The sequence below is a fragment of the Adiantum capillus-veneris genome, chromosome 15 (assembly GCF_014529385.1).
Source record: "Adiantum capillus-veneris isolate H3 chromosome 15, ASM1452938v2, whole genome shotgun sequence".
NCBI classification, from domain to species: domain Eukaryota; kingdom Viridiplantae; phylum Streptophyta; class Polypodiopsida; order Polypodiales; family Pteridaceae; genus Adiantum; species Adiantum capillus-veneris.
Genome location: NC_140945.1, coordinates 109117314 through 109138736, shown reverse-complemented (window position 1 = coordinate 109138736; position 21423 = coordinate 109117314). Strand labels below are relative to the sequence as shown.

General features: G+C 40.7%; 1 protein-coding gene across 1 annotated transcript; it reads right to left on the bottom strand.

The window, feature by feature from the left end:
- Positions 1-18261: 18261 nt before the first annotated feature.
- Positions 18262-21027, bottom strand: LOC147441248 (acyltransferase GLAUCE-like). The gene is made up of 4 exons (XM_086482936.1): positions 20521-21027; positions 20112-20237; positions 19732-19869; positions 18262-19026 (listed from the first exon to the last, which is right to left on the bottom strand). Exons 1-4 carry the CDS (start codon positions 20980-20982, stop codon positions 18385-18387), a joined length of 1368 nt encoding a protein of 455 aa, XP_086339062.1. The 5' UTR covers positions 20983-21027; the 3' UTR covers positions 18262-18384.
- Between the last annotated feature and the right edge of the window lie 396 nt (positions 21028-21423).

The window sequence follows — 21423 nt, the reverse complement described above, 5'->3', positions numbered from 1 at the left end:
GAGCCCAAGTGATATGCATAAATGAAACCGATCGAGTGAGTCCTCCACTACCAATGGAAGAACAGTGAGCTCCGCCCTAACAATGTCCGAGAGATGGACATCACATTCAAGGGGTACATTGTTGCAACGCTAGAGTTTATGGTGATGGGAGATTTTGTAGGAGCCGAGTATGTTCAAAAATGGGCTTAGGGCCATATGGTCCAAAACCCACACACAGGCAGACCATAAACCCACACACAGACATGCATGGGCCACATCCACAAACACCTCATTTATGCACATCACAATCTTAGTTGGCCCCCCCCACACGCAATCAAAGCATTATGAATGGAAACACCCATCTCTGTCTCCAACTCATAACTGACCAAGAATTTCAAGTTGGCAATGTTTAGACGTCGTCGGGAGCTCTTGCGTCGGCGCACCACATCAACGACATCACCAATAGCCCTTACCTCTTCCTCGACTCCACTCACCTTGACTTCCGCCCGCCTAAGACCCACCCCACATTACTGATGACTTGTTTTGGTGATGATGGCAGTGGCCATGGCCTTGCAAATTGTGCAGAGAGAGAGAGAGAGAGAGAATTGAAATGAGTATGAAGAGGGGCTGGCGAGGGCAATACACATACGGAGGTAGACGAGAGGCTCTCGAGCTGTCGGCAAGCATTATCCCTACTCTCTGGTTGTGAGCAGTAACACACCACATGGCCCCATCGTAAAATTGTACTCTGAGGCCCGTTGTTCAAGGCAAGGTGAGGGATCAGCGTTGCTTGAGGGTGGCACCGTGGCAGCCCGCTGTTGAACGGGCTTCATCGAGAGCCCGAGTAGCTAGTTGAAAGAGAAGGGAAGGGGGATCTAGTAGCTGCAAGCATTTGCAGCCACGTGGATCAAAACCTTGTCTTTTTTATAGACTATATAGAATATAGATATAGATATAGATATATAGATTGTTTATTATTTTGAGTTTATCAATGGACTTGTGCTCTACGGACTTGTGCTCTACGGACTTGTGCTCTACTTGCAGTTTGAATTGAAAATTACATCTCTCATAGCAGAGCCATTATTGAAGGTGCTATGTCAGATGCTCTTATAGATTAGTTTTTTTGTTGATGCACATCGACTCATTTATGATGTTCTGTAGATATCATGCAAGATAAACACAGGAAGTTTCCTTTGTAAGGATTGTTTGTGAAGGGCACTTGATACAAGGGTGCATTTTTTAACACTCCTTTTGTGAAGAGCTTTTTGATATGCCAAAGTTGCCACGTGCAAGTTTGAAGGCTTGGCAGGATGTAAACAAGGTGAAAATTTACATGAGGCTATTGACAAGAATTTCTTAATAAAAAGCTTCTTTGAGAAAAATAGAAAGTGGCACTATTATTTTTAAACATGTAATGTCACAATACAATATTGTGTTTTCTTGAAAAAAAGTGTAACAATGAACTATTTACATTACAATACATTCCAAAGGCATAAAAAATAATGCTTGACACAAAACTCAATGCCCTCTTTAAAGACATCCTCTCACAAATGTCAACATCCTCTCACAAGGGCCTAAAAAATGGATTTAAAATTATCATTAGCTTGTCATGTGGCATTAATGGGCAAGCTTTTTTCCAATGGTCTAGATTTGCACCCAAAATCCACCCTTCACTAAGGACTCCTTATGTAGTCCAAAAACCAAGTGGTCATGTCACTCAGCCTCTCCTTGTTTTTAAAACCAACAGGTGTCACTAGTTTATTGGCTCTTTAAAACATGCCTTAAAGGAGAAGGGAGGAAGATGGACAAATTTTTGAATGGCTTTTTTTTAGTTTGTAAATGGGGCCCCTCATGTAAGACCCTCACGTGACTTCTTTTTCAATTTTGGGTCTTAACATGTCAATCTGAGCGTCTCCTTATTATATATGTTTCTAAATGGTCCTTCCATTTAGGGCATTAATGCTTCCTTTTCAAGTTTTGTTTTTAAAATGATGAGTGAGACTCCCATTGCCTCCGGCGGCAAAAAGAGAACATATTCATAATCATCTAAATATGTCTACTCACGTATTATGTCACATTCTTAGCTACTTTTTTTATGTTCTTTTTGTCATGGTAGCTGGCCGACTAATTCTGCAACCAGTCATCGACTACAACCGACAAAAATTGACAGAACTTTTTTCGTGTGCTTTTCATCGCGTTGACATGTAAGTAGGGCATAACATTAATATTTTGGGTGTTTTGTCAGCCTCCCAACAACCATGACGATTGGGAATGGTCGTTGGTCACCCATTCTATACCAGGCTCTCGGTTGTCGCGTCGGACCTGCAGAATGGGCCTTTCCTACACCTTCAACCTTTTTCATGAAATTACTTCACTGGTGTGAGTTGATCACTCTTGAAATTTTAATGAGCTACTGCAAACCGCCTTGCTACTTCAATGCATTTAAAGAGATGACATTTTGAATAAAAAGCTACCTTGTCTTATCTCTAGTTCCCCTCATTAGTGGTGCTACTCTAATTATGACTACTACAATCCTTAAAATGTAGTGCATTGAATTCTTGCCCATTTTTGGCCATGACAATACCAATTACCTTGAAAAATCATGTTTCAATGGTGGAGTCGGACCATGTCTCTCTCTCTCTCTCTCTCTCTCTCTCTCTCTCACACACACACACACACACACACAATATAGGGAGTATCCATGTGTTTTTGATTCCCCTTGCTAAGAATGTATTGTAGCATATTCTCTCCCATGTTAGGCCTTGTAAAATGACTATTCCCATGACAAAGATGATAGTTGTGACATTTGTACTACGGATGCTTAGTCATCATAGGACCAATGCCCCATGTGTTGTGCCTTGTGTGTTTTTTCTTTCCTTTGCACACGCGGGTTCCCGGGTGGGGGGATGGACTTAAGTGTGACTCTGTGGTTCTTCATATATCATAGTCCTCAAAATGAAACTTTCCAAAAACTGAACCAAATATCCAATGAGAGCTACAATTTTCTCGTTAATTTATGACTAAAATTTTGAAAGACAATTATTACCAAAGCTTGTTGTAGAGTTTTTTTGCAAACATCATATTATTGTGAAAAGGTGTGTTTGGTCTAAGAGAAAAACATTTCTTGCTAAGGTGAATGAATCAAGATGAATCCTACATATTACATTCAACACGATGCCTCAATTCTCACAAGTTCATAGTATAAAATCCAATACTGTGCTAAAGATTCCCACTTCTCGCTATACACATAAAATCCCCAGACACACTCTTTGATTGATGCCGATGAATTGAAATAAACATTTTGATTACATAAAAATGCATGCATGCATTAAAAGTAGCCTCTCAAATACACGCAAGTTGCAGTAAAGATGGGTGTAGATAAACATGTTACATCACACAAATTAAGTGATTCAAACTAAAATAAGCACACCCAATTTGAAGCTTCAGGGCAATACCTTAATCTCAAATGCAAAAACATCATTTTCAACATCCAATACCTTGATCTCACATACAAAAACATCATTTCCAACATCTAGTCAGTGGCATTAGCCAGTTTTGAAGATCAGAATGACATCATGAGTACAATCAATTAAAAAAAGCGTGTACACCAATCATTCAATTGGGAGAGCTTGCTCACATAATCAAGGCTATAACAAACACCATCAATATGTGAGCTCTAAAAGCTTATTGCTGCAAGACCATCGGAGCCTTCTTGTTCGTTCCTCATCATATGTTATTCGTGTAGGAGATGAAAGGATTGTCGAGTTCCCTTTGACTCCATACATTACATCTTGTTGTACCATTTCTATATGGCATATATCAAAACTTGTAACATTTTGATTCAAAGCAGAGCATGAGATGGATTTGACAACACCATGGGTGCATAGTACATTTATCATATCTACAAATGTCTAGCAATTACTTCCAAGGCTTTACCTTTTAAAATATTTATCCACTTCATAATGGATCAGGTTAAATATTTATCCACTTCATATTAGATTGTCAGTCATGGCTGATGTCATGCTGAGCAAAACTTTGCTTAACATGTACTTTCAAGAGCACAAGTTCTTGATGAGCTTCCCACTTGGGATGATCTCTCTTGGTCTACACTTACAGCAGCTTGCTTTCTGGGCGCTTTTTGGGAGTTTATAGGTGCCAGGTTTAAAGAAAGGATTTGGTTTTCTCGCGTTTGAGCACTTTGTAATGCATGAGGCCTAGGCCCTTTACATGAGTGCCTTGGGGAGCCTTTCTCTCATCAGCTCCAGAGTTGGGGCTCTCCTCTACACACAACCTGAGAGTTTAATATAAAGAAATATCGCAAGGGACGCCTACTTGAGGGTCTTGTTCGTTTGAGTGGGGAACTCCGACTCTGCGTCTCATCTCCAGTGTTCGGTCCATTTGGTCTTTCTCCATGTAACCTTGGAAGGCTAGTGTGAGAGAGACAATGTATTTCCTTTCAAAACTGGTTATCACTTGCAAGAACTTATGGACCTCTTCTTGATATTGTCTAAAGGTTCTCATGGCAAGGTTGATTGTCATCAGTGTTCATAGAAAACCGGCCTTTAGTGTATTTTTAAAAGGAAAAAAATTGAAAACTCCCGCTTAGTTTTGAGGGCCGCCTTGAAGCTAAATTTTGAGGATTTCAGTGTAAAAACCAATAAAAACCGGTAGATTTTCAAAGCTCTCCTTTTTTCCATTGGTTCCTAATTTCTTTTTGGTAAACACTGATTGTCATATCAAGAAGCTGGGATGTTGTCATGTTGGTTGGCATCCACTATGTTTGCTTTATAGCAAGTCAACAAAGCACTTCAAGTTTTCAAGAGCCGAACCTCAAATCAAAGACATTCTTTTCCATGTGTTAAGACATTTAGCTACTGTTTTTGGTGGTGCAATTAATGCTGCATGTGTTTGCATGACATCATAAATATATTGTAATTTCATGTGAAGCAATACAACAAGGAGTAGTAGTAAACTATGGGGCCCTACGAGGCTAGCATGTTTGAAAAGAACCAGTCTTTAGTGTATTTCTCAGCAACTAAAATTTCAAAATCCTGGCTAGATCGCAAGGTTTCTTTGAAGACATTAGGCCAAAAACAACTCAAAAAGAGCTGGGTAAGGAATTGGTTAACTTACTAATTAGCAGAGCCGTTTATGGTCAAAACGGCTCCAAATTTGTCCGATTTTTGGTCATTTAAAGCATATCTACGCAATCTAAAGCGTATCTAGGTACATATCTCTAAATATTCAAAAAGATATCATTTTCTTCACATTCCTTTGCGGCTCACCTCGAAATTTGTTCTCATTTACTTCACTTGGTGGCAAATAGTCATTTCTACTTTTGAATCACTCAATCTCTCTTTTTTCTCTCACCGTTCGCGAGCTTTATGTCTTCTTCTCTGATGCACCTTGTTCTGCTACTACGTTATTTCCATTATACTTTCTGTGTGTTCATTAGTTACAATGAGTGATACATCTTCCATTAGTGATAACCGCAAGTTTCACTTAAGCTAAGCCAAGAATATGCTACTACGCGGAGTGTTTATCAAAGACCAGTTACAATTGCAAATGAAGCACGACAACTTCGCAACGAGGGAAAGAAACACATTGATATATGGACAGATGGGAGCTTATATCCACCGGATCCTAGCACTGGAAGGTGTCCATCTTTTCACACACCTCATGATTTGTTGGTGATGGGCCTGATGGCTTACTAGGATATAGTTCTAAGCTATCTCATTTACACATTGATCATACACATTACATTCAATATCTCAAAACTGTTTTGTCTTCAAATGCAACAAGAATTTTAGAACTTGAAAACCAAATAGCATCTCTAAAACAAGAGAATCATCGGCTTCAGACTTTAAAAGAAACTCCAATAGGATTAAGAGCACGAGTAAAACGAATGAGAGATGTAGTAAACTTAACAGAAGGTTCTGGACAAAGAAAAAAAAGATTAAAGATTGTTACCATATACATGTGGTAGTGATGTGTGTGAACACACTAGGACCGCCGGGGCATTTTTTCCCTCTTTAGGAGGTTTTTTCCCCCGTGCATTGTATATACGCCCATCACTCTAGGGCTATCTATCTTTCCATTGCACACTAAGGAATACACTCTCTATTGTGTGCCTTGAGCTTCCTTCGTCTTCTCCAAGCTGTGTGTGTTTCTCTTCAACCCTAATTCCAACAATTGGTATCAGAGCAGGTCACGTCCTCCCGGGCTTAGTCGCCAGCTGCTCCAGCACACGCCTGCTCACTTTCTCCGATTTCAGTGAGCTTTGGCAAGCGTTCGCAGGTCGACAAATATTTTGGGCGAGCTCGAAGAGCTCGGTCTGCTCAGAATTTTGATTTGGGCTCATTTCGGCCTCCGTTTCCACTACGGGCAGTACTGCACAGGTTATTTCGTCATTTTGTGCAGATTTTTTGTCAGTGCCGTTTTCTGCATAACAGGTGCCTTATAGTCTTCTACGGTTTGTGCTATATAGCACAAGTTGTTCCCGCTCCATTTCTCCTATTTTCGGGCAGTTTTCACATCAGGTGCAGCATTTACCATGGCTGACAACAACAACACAGATGTGTTCAAGATGTTTGCTGCTGAGGACAGGTTGGATGGGGACAACTACCCTATGTGGGCTTATATGATGCAACACGTTCTTGTGTCAAAAGGTGTCTGGAACATTGTGCAGGGCATTGATGTACGTCCTGGTTCTGAAGATGTAGGCGATATTGAGGATGTTGCAGGTCTTGCTGCAAGGATTGCAGCTGTTAGAGTTGTTTTGCCTACAACAGAACAAGCTCGTTGGGATGTTAAGGATGCGCAGGCTCATGCATTGATTGCGTTGTCTGTGAAGCGCACCATTATTCCTCACATCCGTTCAGCAAAATTTGCAAAACAGGCTTGGGATATTCTAGCAGGTCTTTATGCAAGCCGCAATGAGGCTAAAATTGCTTTGCTGCGTAAAGAGCTAGAGTCGAAGATTATGCATGAGGAAGATGATATGGACACTTTCCTTGCTAGTGTCAAGGATATCAATGAGCAACTCATTTCTGCAGGTGAAGTCATTTCTGACAGTTCCCTTGTGCAGACTGTTCTTGATGCCTTACCAGATTCCTACCAGACTTTTGCTAGTACTTGGAGACTGATGACCCAAGGAAATCCTGAAGTTGTCAAGTTTGATGCATTATGCACATTGCTGTTGCAAGAGTCACTTTCTAGAAAAAACAGGACTAGGTAGCGTGCAGTTGAACATGCTTTTATTGCTTCTCAAAGAAAGGGTGGTAACAGTAATGCAGCCACTTCTTATGGTTCTGCTGCGAGTGGCAAAAATTCTGTTCCTAATGCTTCTGCTGGCAGCACTTCGTCTGGCAATTCTGGTGATAAGGGCAAAAAGAAGATGCGTTGCCATTATTGTAAAGCCAATGATCACTTGATCAAGTCGTGTCCTAAGTTGAAGGCCAAAGAGGCTAAGAAGAAAGAGGGTGGTTCCACTGCAAATGCTGGTTCCACTACAAATGCAGCCATTGTTGAGTCTTCTGTGAAAGGAGATTGTGATGCTGATGTTGATGCAGAATGGGCTTTTAGCGCAGAGTGCACTTACAATCCTGCTGTCCATGATGCATGCTTGTCAGTTGCTGCAGATTCACATGTGTGGTATTTCGACAGTGGTGCTACAAAGCACATTACCTCACATCGTGAATTGTTTACCTCTCTCGAGTCTGTCCCTCATGGGAATTCAGTCACTTGTGCCAACAACGCCTCTTATCCAGTTCAGGGAGTTGGAAAGATTGTGCTCACTGCTGCTAATGGCAGTTCCTTCACACTTGTTGATGCACTTTATGTACCTGGGATCAAGAAGAATCTCCTGTCTGTATCCGCACTTGCTAGACTTGGACTTGTAGTCAAATTTGTGGATGACAGATGTACAGTTCATGATCTCAGTTTTGGTGATGAAATTGTTGCATCTGGGCTTTTGTGCCGTGGGCTGTATAAGCTCACTTTGTATGACAAGTGTGGACAAAATTTTGCAAATGCTGTTGCAGATTCAAGGGCTATTTCAGATGCAAAACTTTGGCATGCACGTTTTGGTCATCTGAATTTTGCCAGTTTGCTGCGTTTGCAGAAATCTGATATGGTTGCTTCTTTGCCGCCTCTTGAAGCACCTATCAAACATGTTTGTGAAGGCTGTATTCTGGGTAAAATGCAGCGTTCCAAGTTTCCAAAGGATGGTTCAGTTAGGGCCACATGCAGGTTGCAGCTTGTGCATAGTGATGTTTGTGGGCCCATGCAAACTCCGTCCTTGGGCAATTACCTGTACTTCATGACTTTCATTGATGATTACTCCAGGCATGCATGGGTATTTCCGCTTAAAGCAAAGTCCGAAGTTTTTATGTGCTTCAAACAATTTTTGGCTATGGCTGAAAATGTCTCAAAATGTACTATGGGCACCCTCCGTTCAGATCGAGGGGGGGAGTATATGTCTCATGAATTTAATGCATTTCTGGCTAGTCGTGGGATAAAACACCAATGTACAGTGCCTTATACACCTCAGCAAAATGGTGTTGCTGAGAGGAAAAACAGGTCACTAACGGAAATGGCACGATGTATGGTCAAAAGTCAAGCTTTGCCGCATTCTTTTTGGCTTGAGGCCATCATGTGTGCCACTTATGTACTTAACAGGTGTCCTACGAAAGCTTTGCAGTCTATTACTCCATATGAAGCATGGCATGATAGAAAACCTTCTATTGAGCACATGCGTGTTTTTGGCTGTTTGGCATATGCTTTGGTGCCACAAGTGCAGCGCAGAAAATTGGATGATAAGGCTGTCAAATGTATTTTTGTTGGTTATAGTGCTGAAAGCAAAGGTTACAGGTTGTATCATCCGCAAACAAAACGTATTTTGGTTTCACGGGATGTAGTGTTTGTGGAAGATTCTGTTCAACCCTTGCTGTCATGTACTAGAGACAGTAATGTAAGCTCACAGGACATTTATGACACTTTGTTGCCTCTTTTCAGTGGTGGAAATACGAATGTAAGTTCCAATGAGGCAAATGTACAGCCTATGGGGGTTTCTGAAAATGTTTTAGAACAGCCTATTACTGATGCAGATGTACATGATGTACTTGATGAGGAAAGGGCTGAAAATGAGCAGGCTAGAGGTATGCCAAAATGGCTGGTGCACACTTTGCGTGACAGTAAATTGGATGCACCTTTATCTAGTCGTACTCGTTCAGGCTCTCGCCATGCATCTTATGCATCAGATTGTTATGCTTTGGCTGTGTCTAGTTTACATGATGTTGAGGAGCCTCTGTCTTTTGATGAAGCACAGAATTCAGAAAATTGGATTGCTGCCATGAAATCAGAATATGATGCACTTATAGAGAATGACACATGGACTTTATGTGATTTGCCTCCTGGCAAAAAGGCCATTGGTACGAAGTGGGTTTACAAGTTGAAACGCAAGCCGGATGGTGAGATCGATCGCCATAAGGCTCGACTTGTTGCAAAGGGTTATGCACAACAAAAAGGCATAGATTATGAAGAGACTTTTGCTCCCACTTGTCGTATGACTACTGTGCGTTTTCTATGTGCATTTGCAGCTCATTTTGGTTGGGATGTACATCAATCAGACATTGTTACTGCTTTCTTGAATGGTGACATATTTGAGGAAGTTTATGTAACGCAGCCTCGCGGTTTTGTCATAAAAGGACAAGAGGACAAAGTGTGCAAATGTAAGAAGGCTTTGTATGGGTTGAAGCAATCTCCTCGTGCTTGGTATGAGAAAGCTGACACTCATTTGGTTAAACGAGGCTTTCGTAACAGTCCAACAGAAAGCACATTGTATGTAAAGCGTGAGGATGATGTATTTCTCATTGTGGTTCTTTATGTTGATGATTTGCTGATCACTGGACCAAATGAGAGACATATTGCTGAATTTAAGGCTGATTTGGATGCTACTTTCAAGATGAAAGATTTGGGGCTGTTGCATCATTACTTGGGTATACAGTTTAAGCAGTGTGATGGTGGTATTGCCTTGTGTCAGAAAAGTTACATAGAGACATTGCTATGTAAGTTTGGACTTGAGGATTGCAAACCTATTGCCACTCCCATGGAAACAGGTTTGAAGTTGAGTCTACATGATGCTGGCGATCCTACTGATGTCACTCTTTACCAAACTGCTGTTGGCTGCCTCATTTATGTATGCAACACGAGGCCAGATATTCAGTTTGCAGTCTCGCAGGTCAGCAGATTTATGCATAGCCCAGGGTCTAAGCATTGGCAGGCTGTCAAGAGGATTTTCCGCTACCTTAGTGGCACTTTACATCTTGGCTTGTTTTATCCCAAGGGGGGATCATTGCCGCCAGACTTACATGCTTTTTCGGACTCAGATTGGGCTGGTTGTTTTGACACGCGAGTGTCCACAAGTGGTTTTTGTTTCATGCTTGGCAGTTCATGTATATCATGGTTGAGCAAGAAGCAACCTACTGTGGCCACTTCGAGTTGTGAGGCTGAGTACAGGGCAGTCTTCACAGCTACGGTTGAGTGTGTATGGCTCAGACGCCTTATGGCTGACTTGGGTGTTGGACAGGACACTGCCAACACTATCTACACTGACAGTCAGAGCGCATTGGCAGTTGCGAGGAACCCAGTTTTTCATGCTCGCACAAAGCACATTGAGGTGCATTACCACTATGTCAAGGAGAGGCTCTCAGCAGGAGAGATCAGCTTGGCTTATGTGCCAACACAGGACAACCTTGCAGATCTTTTCACAAAGGCATTGTCTCGTGAGAAGCTTGAAGCTTTCCGCAAAGCTTTGGGCTTACTCCCCTTTGTGGACTGATCCTGTCCTCAGGGCATGGCACTTCCCTTTACTCATGTGCCAGCTCTCGTTCACCGCATCACTCCAGGGGGGATTTGTTACCATATACATGTGGTAGTGATGTGTGTGAACACACTAGGACCGCCGGGGCATTTTTTCCCTCTTTAGGAGGTTTTTTCCCCCGTGCATTGTATATACGCCCATCACTCTAGGGCTATCTATCTTTCCATTGCACACTAAGGAATACACTCTCTATTGTGTGCCTTGAGCTTCCTTCGTCTTCTCCAAGCTGTGTGTGTTTCTCTTCAACCCTAATTCCAACAAAGATTACTAGAGAACATGTGACTAGTCTTTTAGGATTTGATATGTCCAATGTTCAAGAAAGGGTGAGATTTTTGAATGAGGTAATGAACAAAAGTGATATTTTGAAACTTTTGCACCTTCTTGAAAATCAAACTCAGAAGAAATTGGTATTTCAAAATTTACTGAAAGATATGGGTTTACTGGTCCAGCCTTCTCAAATGCAAGAAGTTTGTGACATAGTGGGGGTGAGTAGAAGGGGTTACAGGGCCATCTCTAAAACCTGGTTTCAGGTTTTAAAGTATTACAAGATTAAAGCTTTTGGGTTGCCTAGGCCTCACAATGTTGGGAAAGTTAGCACTGTGTTAAATGAAGAAATACCCGAACATTTTGGAGAGTACTATCATATAGAAGGAACGATGCCATATGAAAAACAGAAAAAAAAATCTTCTTTTGAGTATAATGTTTTTAATAACATTTGGATGAGTATAAAAAATGTTCAATCTGCTATAATGAGATACTATAACATACAAGAAGTAGATTGTGAAGGAAAACTTATATTTATTATGAAATTGGATGAAGCTCAAATTCAAAAATGTCAAAAAATGGAAAGAGTATCCATATCCCTAATGAATAGAGCACTGGACTATAGCCATGGTAAGTTTGATTCCCCATACCACAAAACTCAATCAGAAATGGAGCTTTGGTGGATCGGAGCAGCTCAAATACTAGTAGAAAATCACGATACATTGAAATGGCTCTTTTTGTAGACCGATATCCCTTCTGTTATACAAGACCAAAATGCAGGTGAAAAACTCCGTGTAGATGGGTGACTTTATTGTAGAATGGCACTTGAGTGCCGACCTAAAAGCATTAAAGTGCATGTTTGGTGTATGTAGAGGTGCCAATACCAAGTATCCATGTCTATATTGCATGGCAAGCACTGGAACAAAAGGATGGATTGCAGAACACGAGGTTGGGAAACCACCATCGAGAAATAGTGTGAACGTCATCGACTACCCATCGTGTTCTATGATTTGGGATCCAATTCTAACAATAGATTTAAAAAATGTACATATATGTACAATGCATGCAGAGATTAGAATCTTGGACAAATTGCTTCGACTCTATCTTGATTATACATATTCTATTAAGCCAAGTAAACTTGCAGACGAGTGCATAGAAAAATGCGAGGCTTTGCTCTCTCAAATGGGTTTTCATGGTGGTCAAGTGCATCTAAAAAAAGATCCTACTCTTTCAAAAGGAACGGGTGATGTTTTGCAAGATGTTTCAATGGGTGGAGCAAAAGCCAGAAGATTTTTGAGTAACCATGACAACAAACAAGTTGATGCTATGTAGAACTGCTGGAAGGATCTTTGTGTAATAACAACCAATGTCAAAAGTAGATCAGATGTAGCCAACAAACGCATGGAAGTGTGGAAGAAGCTCGATAATTTTTTGAAAGTTTTGAGACAACAAGTTAGCTCTGCTACATATGCAGATGACTTTAAAAAGATAAATAAAGCTTTCAATAACTGCTATTACAGATGCTTGGGGAGCAAAAGACATCACATATTACTTGGGGAGGGTCCTTTAAATAGTTTAGCATAACTGCAAGATCAAACAAAGGGTTGAATATTTCATATGCTTTGGTGTACACATCCATGTCACCTCCATCCATCACAGCAACCAAGAGCTTCTCACTTGGACTCTCCTCTAAAATCTCTTCCCGACCTTCGTTCATGGTTTGGTTGAAAAAAAAATCAAATCGGAGAAGCTAGACCAAAACGGAGAGGGTGAAGCCAAAGAACCCAAACGGCGCGATAGAAGCCCCAGGCACAATCTACGGCCTTCGTCTATCGCGTCGTGCCTGTCGACAAGGACGTCCAAAAGAAGCCCGAACGAAGCGATAGCGTCGTGCCGGACCAAAGTGATGGAGTGAAGAGGGAAGCCTGAACGAAGCGATAGAGGTCCATTCCACAATTTATAAAGCCTTCCCCTCGCGTTGTGCGAGACCAAACTGATGGACTGGAGAGAAGCCCGAACGAAGCGCTAGAGGCCCCATCCAGACTTTGCAAAAGCGTACCCTTGCGTCGTGCGGGACCAAGGTGATGGAGTTAAAAGAGAAGCCGTGGTAGAGTGGAGAGAGAAGTAAAGCAGAGCAGATTCTCGCGTCGTGCGGCACCAATAAAAGTACAACACCAACAAAAGACGAGATCAAGCTTTATATAAGGTGGTAAAGAATTACCGCTATGACACGTGTCATCCATGCACACGTGCCATGTGGCATGCTTCCAACGGTCGTTGTACAGACAGTCGGTTGTATAAAAAGCTAGAGTCACATGTCATTTTTCACCTTCCCCCAAACCACACATTCGTGTCGTTTCGTATCCCAAGCATCCTCCGGCATCTTTTCATCGACCCTCACACCCCCTTTCTCTCCAATTTTTCACACTTCCGGAGTGCGTCTTATCCCTATCCCGTACAACCCGATAGGGAGGTCTTCTAGACTGTGGGTGTCCCTCCTATCGCGTCCTGCAGTGTCCTTTCATGTTTTCGGGCCAAGCACTACCGATCTCAGCATCTTCACATACGACGCGATAGTGAGATGTTCTAGACTATGGGTGGCCCACCTATCGCGTCGTGCGGTGTCTTTTTATGTTTTCACACCACGCGCTATGGAGCTCAACATCTTCACATACGACGTGATAGCAACATGTTCTAAACTGTGGGTGGCGCACCTATCGCATTGTGAGGTGTCTTTTCACGTTTCCGCGCCACGCGCTACCGAGCTCAGCATCTTCACATACGACACGATAGCGAGATGTTCTAGACTGTGGGTGTCCCCCCTATCGCGTCGTGCGGTGTTTTGAAGTATTTTGTGACAAAAGGCAGAAGTTTTCGACTCTCAAATGGTGAGGACAAAACAAACTGCAAGAAAAGTTTACCAAGCCCCAAAAGATCCAGAGAAAGATGATGATTCAGAGAAACCACCTTCACAACCTCGTCAGAGGCCTACTGCTAGAAAAAGATTGAATTACCAAGTCAAATCTCTAAGGGAAATAAGAAAATCACAAAAGTCTACTTGTCTTCTGATTCCAAAGATACCTTTCATGAGAGTTGTCAAAGAGATATTAGATAGACTTGTGAGCATGATGAATATCAAAACCTTTGTTTTAGTAAGGTGGCAATCTCAAGCCTTGATGTGCCTTCAGGAGGCTGCCAAGGATTTTCTCATAGGATTTATGAATGATAGCTACATTGCAACTGCATTTGCTCACAGGGTCACACTTATGAGCAAAGATTTTGTGCTTGTGTCAAGGCTGAGGTACAAGTTTGATAAGGCTCTTGAGCTTATTCCTAGTGAGGATCTTAAAGCCTTCCAAATTTTAAATATCCCCCCTTCCAGGCAGCAGAAAGATTCAGGGGTTGTCATTGAAGATGTTACACATCAGTATGAGACAAGAAAGGCCCAGGATATCAAAGCAGGCAAGGAGGTTGAGAGGGAGCAAGACATGATTTAGAGGATGCTATCTTTACAGAGCAAGCAAAAATTTTAAGAGCATCCAACTCTCTCCTTTATGAAAAAGTTACAGGCCAAATGGTGGTGGATGTCTCCTTGTGTGGGGATGATGAGGTGTATTGTGACATATTCCCTCAAGACAGAAGTATGCTTGTAAACCCCAACATTGAGCTTGGTGATACTGTGCTCTTTATCTGTCTCAGGTATGTGTTGCCCCTTTAATTATTAGTGCATGTGCAAGCACAAGGGCCTCATTGGGGGATGTGTTTCTTTTTCAGGTGTCTTATGAGGGATCTTCTAGAGGCTATAACTATGCAAATTTTCATACTTGATCCTCTCACAGTGCCTTTTTAACAAGTAAGGAAGCCTTTCCAGTTTTTTTTGAAGATTTTAACATGCTGACCTGCAACTACATAATATACCCCTATGTTGAAGGGTAACTCTTATAACTCAACATGTTATTAAAAACTTTCTGTGGTATTCCTAGCTAATTGTTATTTTTTGTAGAGGACATTGGAGTCTTATTATCTTCAATCTTTTGAAGAAAGATATTATATTTATGAATTCATTGTCAAGTATCCATGGGAGAACTAAACTGTAAGTATGAAGTATGATCTACGCTTGATGGCCCATTGTTTTCTATTAATAGCTTTTTAATCGTCTTCTTGCAGTGCTGCCAAACTTATTGTTGGTCACCTGAGTACCACAAATAAGGATTACAATATAGAAGGTTTCAAGTACTACAATCAAAAAGTGCCTTTACAAACAGACTCAACATGATGGAGGGTGCTTGCCAATGCATGGAGATATCTTGAGTCAAGGTACAAGATGACTACACTCACTGTTAGTGTGTATCTCATGTGCCATTGATTTATTTTGATTTCTTAACTATGTATGTATGTACTCATGTCCTTTAATTCCTTTTTCTATTTGTTTTAGTTGCATGACTATCCAGAGTCTTGGGTCAAGTGGGTGAGAGAGAAGGCTGTTTCTATGGTTTTGGAAAGATCAATAAACCCAAATGATCGAGAATCTCCTTTGCCACCAAAGAAAGGTAGAGCCAACAAGGGTTTGGATGCAAAGAAAATGGATCACAAGAAGAAGAGTCCTGCAAAGAAGATCTATACAAAGAAAAGCCCTTCAAAGAAAAGGGATCACAAGAAGAAGAGTCTTACAAAGAAGAGCCATGCCAAGAAGAGTCGTGCCAAGGGGAAGAGTCCCACCAAGAAGAAGAGCCCTACAAAAAAAAGAGCAGATACAAAGGGCCATCCATTCCACTCACCATTGAAATTCAAGGTTCAAAAGCGTTGTACAACTAAGAACAGTAAGGGGGAGACACCTAGCTCACCTTTCAAGCTATCATTCATGTTGCCAAGTCACCCAAGCCAACCACTCCTCAAGAGCCCAAAGCACCGACCCCTGCCAAGTCCCCCGTGCCAAGCCCTAGGAGCCCAAGTCACCACCACCCACTCCTGAACTTTCACCCCCCTTCTGAACACAAAAGAAAAAGGGTCTTTGAGGATGCATAATCCTCTCAGGCAAAAAGAAAAGTGGAGTTTCATGATTGATTACTCCACAAAAGCTATATACACTTTTGTTCGTTTTGTCCATATGAACATATACCCTTTGATGATTCATAATTTTGTTCTTCAAATACTTAATACCAACTATCGATTCTTAAATGTGTATCATGGTGTCACGTAAGTTTAAAACAACATAAATAATGATCACAATAAGGTAGAGAAAAGATAAATATATTTGCAAAATGCAATGATTACACTATTGAACTTGTTTTTTCAAGTCCTTGCAAATGGCTCAAATACAACTATTTTTGGGGGAAGGCATGTGATGCAAGAGGTTGAATTCTCCATCCTTGTGCTCAACACAATTTCATCCACTTTCAATCTATACTTAGAAGATGTTTCATCAAGAAACTCAAGAGATTATCTAACATCATGTAGTCTCCATTTGTTGTTACTATAAGGCTTCTATACTCGGTGTGTGGATGGACTGTGACCTTTAGTTCAACCTCTGGACAATTTTCCTCAGAGTCGAGAGGAACCCAGCTACCTAATTTGCTTCTCCATCTCCTATAGTCGTAGCCCATAACTAATGATTGATGACATAGTTGATATGAGATAGACATAGAATTTGGGCTTACTCTACAACTAATATTATCACCAATATGGAAGGTTTCTTTGGTACTCCATCCGTCTCCAAGTACATTATCCAGTTCAGTCATAGAAAGTCTTTTATTAAGCCACATCGTCTTTGCCCTTTGCAAGTCCAGTGTTTTGAAACATGCCACAAAGACATGTATAGGCAAGAATCATTGAACTTTAATCCTTCTTGATATTGTTCCCGGAGACATAGCTCTAAGGATGTCTTCTTTGATCTTGGATTTGAAGCTTGATATAGTATATGCATCAGGAGCTTCCTAGTCAAGTGAACTTATGGTGGGAACGGGTAATTGATGTAGTTTTCCATATGCACCTTCTCGTGATGGAACCTTGTATTCTGCAAAATAGACAAACAAATCCACTGTTTTGTAAGAAGGTGGCTTGTCAGCATACATAGCATCTGCAATCCCTTTATGCATTGCTTTGAACGTCCCACTTAGACTCTCCACAGGGTGCCATTCCACAGCTGTTGAAGGAAATATATCTGGAATGGAATAAAAAATGAGAAAAAACAATGGGAGAATGAAAAATTCATTGTATCAAATAGAAGTTTTCTTTTTACTTACAATAAGAATGCAGTGTGGGATGTTCTTCCCAGTCTAACACCATATCCTTGGCCATGTACACATGTTGAACCTTAGCTAGACAACCATTGTTGGTCACTTTGAAAGCAAGAACACGACCTTTCCAATGGTGTTTTTACTTTATCACGTTTAGTTCTCTTCACTCTGTGTACACCTTTGCATGAAGGAAGCATTGTTACCCAGTCATTCACACGAAAAGATATGGGCTTCCAAAGACCATCCTCTCTAACGTTATGAAAGTCACAAGAAATTATGTTATGTGAAGGGCGACGTGCAAAAGACGCCATCGAAACTCAGAGATTAGAGAAGAAGAAAGAAAATATAGAGACGGAAAGACTTAAACCTCTCACAAAATAGAGAGAGAGAGTGAAAAAGGTATACGTTTGAAAAAAGTAGGCGATTTGTCATTAATGGCTTTGTTTTGAGAGCCTTCTGACATAGATTTCGTATCTTTTGATAACGCTTTTGTGAAATATAAAATAGAATAAAAGATGAGACTTCATTACTTTGGGCTGCAAATTTAATGAGCTCACTTGCCGAAAGCACATAAATATAGCAGTTTTAGCCTTATGATCAAGACATTTAGCCGTTCTCCGTCAAAATAGGACCACCAAAACCCAAAATAGAGGAGACAAGAGTGCCATACTTTTGTATACGTGTCAAATAACTATTGAACTATTCCTTAATCCTTAAATTAACAAACAACCCTTTTTGAATCATTTTTGGCCCTAATGAAAACCGCCAAACTTTTACATGTTTTCGTATAAAAATGAGAAAATCCTTCAAATGTTGGCCTAAAGACTGGTAGAGTTTGAAGTGTGCTTCTTTTTTCTTAGATTAGAAAGAATAGCTTTTGGAAAGCCCTGACACAAAGCATAAAACAACCATACAGTTATTCATATTCAAGAAGGGATAAATAGCACAATACAAGATGGCTCATGAGGAGGAGAATCGCAAGATAGCTTCTCATTTCATTTTGAAGACATTTTGTACATGCTACTATATGTGGATGTGGTGTTCAAAGTTGGCCATTTGATCGGGTGGCAAAGCCAAAAGGAGATTAAGTCCATCATCAAGAGGAGAGCAATTGGAGATGAGGAGGACCATGTCAACAACACCTGTCATGATGGGGCCGGCGTATATGGGCTCACCCCACCCAGAGTCCACTTTGTGAAAGGGAAGCTTCCACCAAGCAGAGAGATAGAAAGTACCATGGATGCCCATGGAAGGTATGCCCTTGTGCACCTCAAGCCAATCTATAGCTGACTTTATATAGTCACTAGTGACCCTCTTGATACCCTCCTTTACTTTTCTAACACAAAAGGAGAGAGGTTGAATTCTTACTTCTCTTGCAATTGCTTGTGCATAGGCAGTTATTACCCCATTGCCACAAAAGTTATTAGGTAAGGGCGGTTTCACATGCTTGCGAATGTCGACTGCAAAGAGAACCATCACAGGTTGCTCCCCATCACCCTCTTGCTCTGTTGCCTTCACTCGTGCTTGCCACACATGTGATACCATGGCTTCAAAAGTGGAGCATGGATCAGCCCCCTCCATGGCCTTCTCCTTTATCTTCCTTAGCTCAAGTGATGAGAATGGAAAAGAGCGGTATGCATGTTGCGAGGAAATTTTTGTAAGATCCTGCACAAAACTCATACAATAACTACATGCTAAACACTAAACATTTATATAATCTTGTGTAGAAATAAACATAGTAATGAACCATTGCTTAACTTTAAAATTGCCTATGTCTTCATAACACGAGGACAGGCTTTAAACTATGGTTATCCACAATTAGAGTTGGTGAGGGATGAAAGGCATAATTGGATGTATATATCTTATTTTTGTCGACTAGGTGATCTACAATTGGGGCTCAATAATAATGGATGAACAAGTATTGTAGAGTAATAGATAGTTGACTAGGTGATCTACAATTGGGGCTCAATAATAATGGATGAACAAGTATTGTAGAGTAATAGATAGTTCTCTGAACAGATCCAAGTTAAAATTGGAGATAATTCATGCCATTGTTATTTTAGCAATAAAATACATCCGGAATCCAAAAATTTTGACACAAAAAGCTAGATTGCATAAGACAAAAATTATGAATACATCAAATATGTTGTTGTGCTTTTGCTCAAACAAATGCAATCGATTGAACGTGTAGAAGACAAAGCTCCTAGGATTTCTGCACATAAATCTGTTCAAAAACCTATCTAGATAGGGTTAAAAGCGGTAGATAGCCCAGTCCCTATACGTCATGGGTATTGAGCTTTTGAGCTCAATACAATTACATACTCAGACACCCACATTATTATCATCAAGGAAAATTGACATTATGATTACCTGCACCCCTTGGTCAACATCTCCTTTTGTAAAGATGCTACTTGCCTCCTTTGGTAGCTCCATCATCTCTGGATGCTCGTACTCAATCTTTGGAGGGTCACGTGCATTAAGGCATGTGCGATCGAATGCCGGCACAATCTACACTATCAAAAGAGAGAGTGATTATAAATGTTTCAAGAAGAGAACAATCTAACTTAAGCTAGTTTATGAGGACTAATAAGTTCATAATAAGCTCATTATCTTTCCCTACATCTTTGTTATGTTTGTATAAACAAGGTCTCCAGTGGGGTTCAGATTACATTAGGCCTATTAATGCATTTGATCTACAATTTTTGTTGATCAAGATATTTACGCTCCACTGATAGGAATTTAAAGATCACCTTGATATCATCTCCCCTTGTCATGGCTGCTAGGTTATGGAGAAAATTGCAAGATGACAAACCATCAAATGCCGCATGGCTTGTATACATGCCGAAGGAAAATCCGCCACACTTGAAGGTGGTCACCTACATGAATGGACTAGAATTGGTTAAAAAAAAGAACTCATTGGTGCATAACATAAATTTGACATATTCAAGTTTAGCAAAGGAGGCTAAGCAAAACTGTGAGACACCAAAGAATGGAAGAGTTGAGTAGGATTTTGAGATGAAAGCCTCAATTGAGGACTCAATTAGTTTAATATATCTAATTGAAAGCCAAATTACACCCTTAATGACTTGCTATGGCACCTAGTTACAAATCAACACAAACCTAGTTATGTGAATGAGAATGAAAGACACTAGTACTAACCTGAATGGTGGCAATTGGTGGACTCTCTAGTGCAAGAGGGTTCAACACTAAGGCCCTAAATGTGGGATTGACAAACCCAATTTCACCAAGGTCTTTGATCGATAGCATCGAGCTTGCCGCCACAAACAGAACCCCCTTTGCATTACAATCAACCTCCATCCTATCCTTATCCTTATTGAACTTGAACCTCCCTGCTAGTGGATAGTAGTACACCAATAGTTTGCTTAACGCCCCTCTTATCTTGTCTACATGAGCACGATCATAGACCTTCCCATGCTTAGCATTGTAGAAGTAGATTGTTTCCACAGGGAACATCACTGTTAGATCAATATTGGACAAAGAAAACGCCTCGTTTGGAGTCGGACCGGCGGGAACAACACTGTAGATGTGGTCTATGGTGACCTTGATATCACTTGAAAAACTTTGAGCATTGATTTGCTCCATATTTGTATCAAGATCCATGATTAGGGGAAACAAGAAGAGCTTTTATGATGTGTTGTATCAAAAACCCTCACTTTGTGTTTATATAATAGAAATTAAAGAACACATTATTCTTGAATGATAGGTACATAGAACCAAAAGCTTCTGTTAGACATCCATGACTTTTGCGTGCAAGGAAAAGTAATTCTCCCATGAGGGTCATTTATTAAAGGCTCTTGTTCATGCTTGAGGAAAGGTAGGTTTGGTTTATCCAAATCTTGCTGAATTAAAAAATGCTCAATTTTTTTTTTGGAAAAGGGATTAATTTGCTCTCATGATTCACAAATTTCAATTTTGATTTACAAATTTACATTAATTATGTTTGGTTTATCCAAACCTTGTTCGACCGAAAAATGCTTAGAAAACGTTTGGAAAGGGATTAATTTCCTCTCACAATTCGGAAATTCTCATTGTTATTTCCGA

Excerpts from the sequence above, each read along its gene's own strand:
- LOC147441248 (XM_086482936.1), bottom strand. The coding sequence starts at position 20,982 with ATGGATCTTGATACAAATATGGAGCAAATCAATGCTCAAAGTTTTTCA. Across the intron at positions 20,238-20,520 it reads CACCAATTGCCACCATTCAG|GTGACCACCTTCAAGTGTGG; the intron begins GTTAGTACTAGT and ends CCATTCATGTAG. Across the intron at positions 19,870-20,111 it reads CAAGGGGAGATGATATCAAG|ATTGTGCCGGCATTCGATCG; the intron begins GTGATCTTTAAA and ends TTGATAGTGTAG.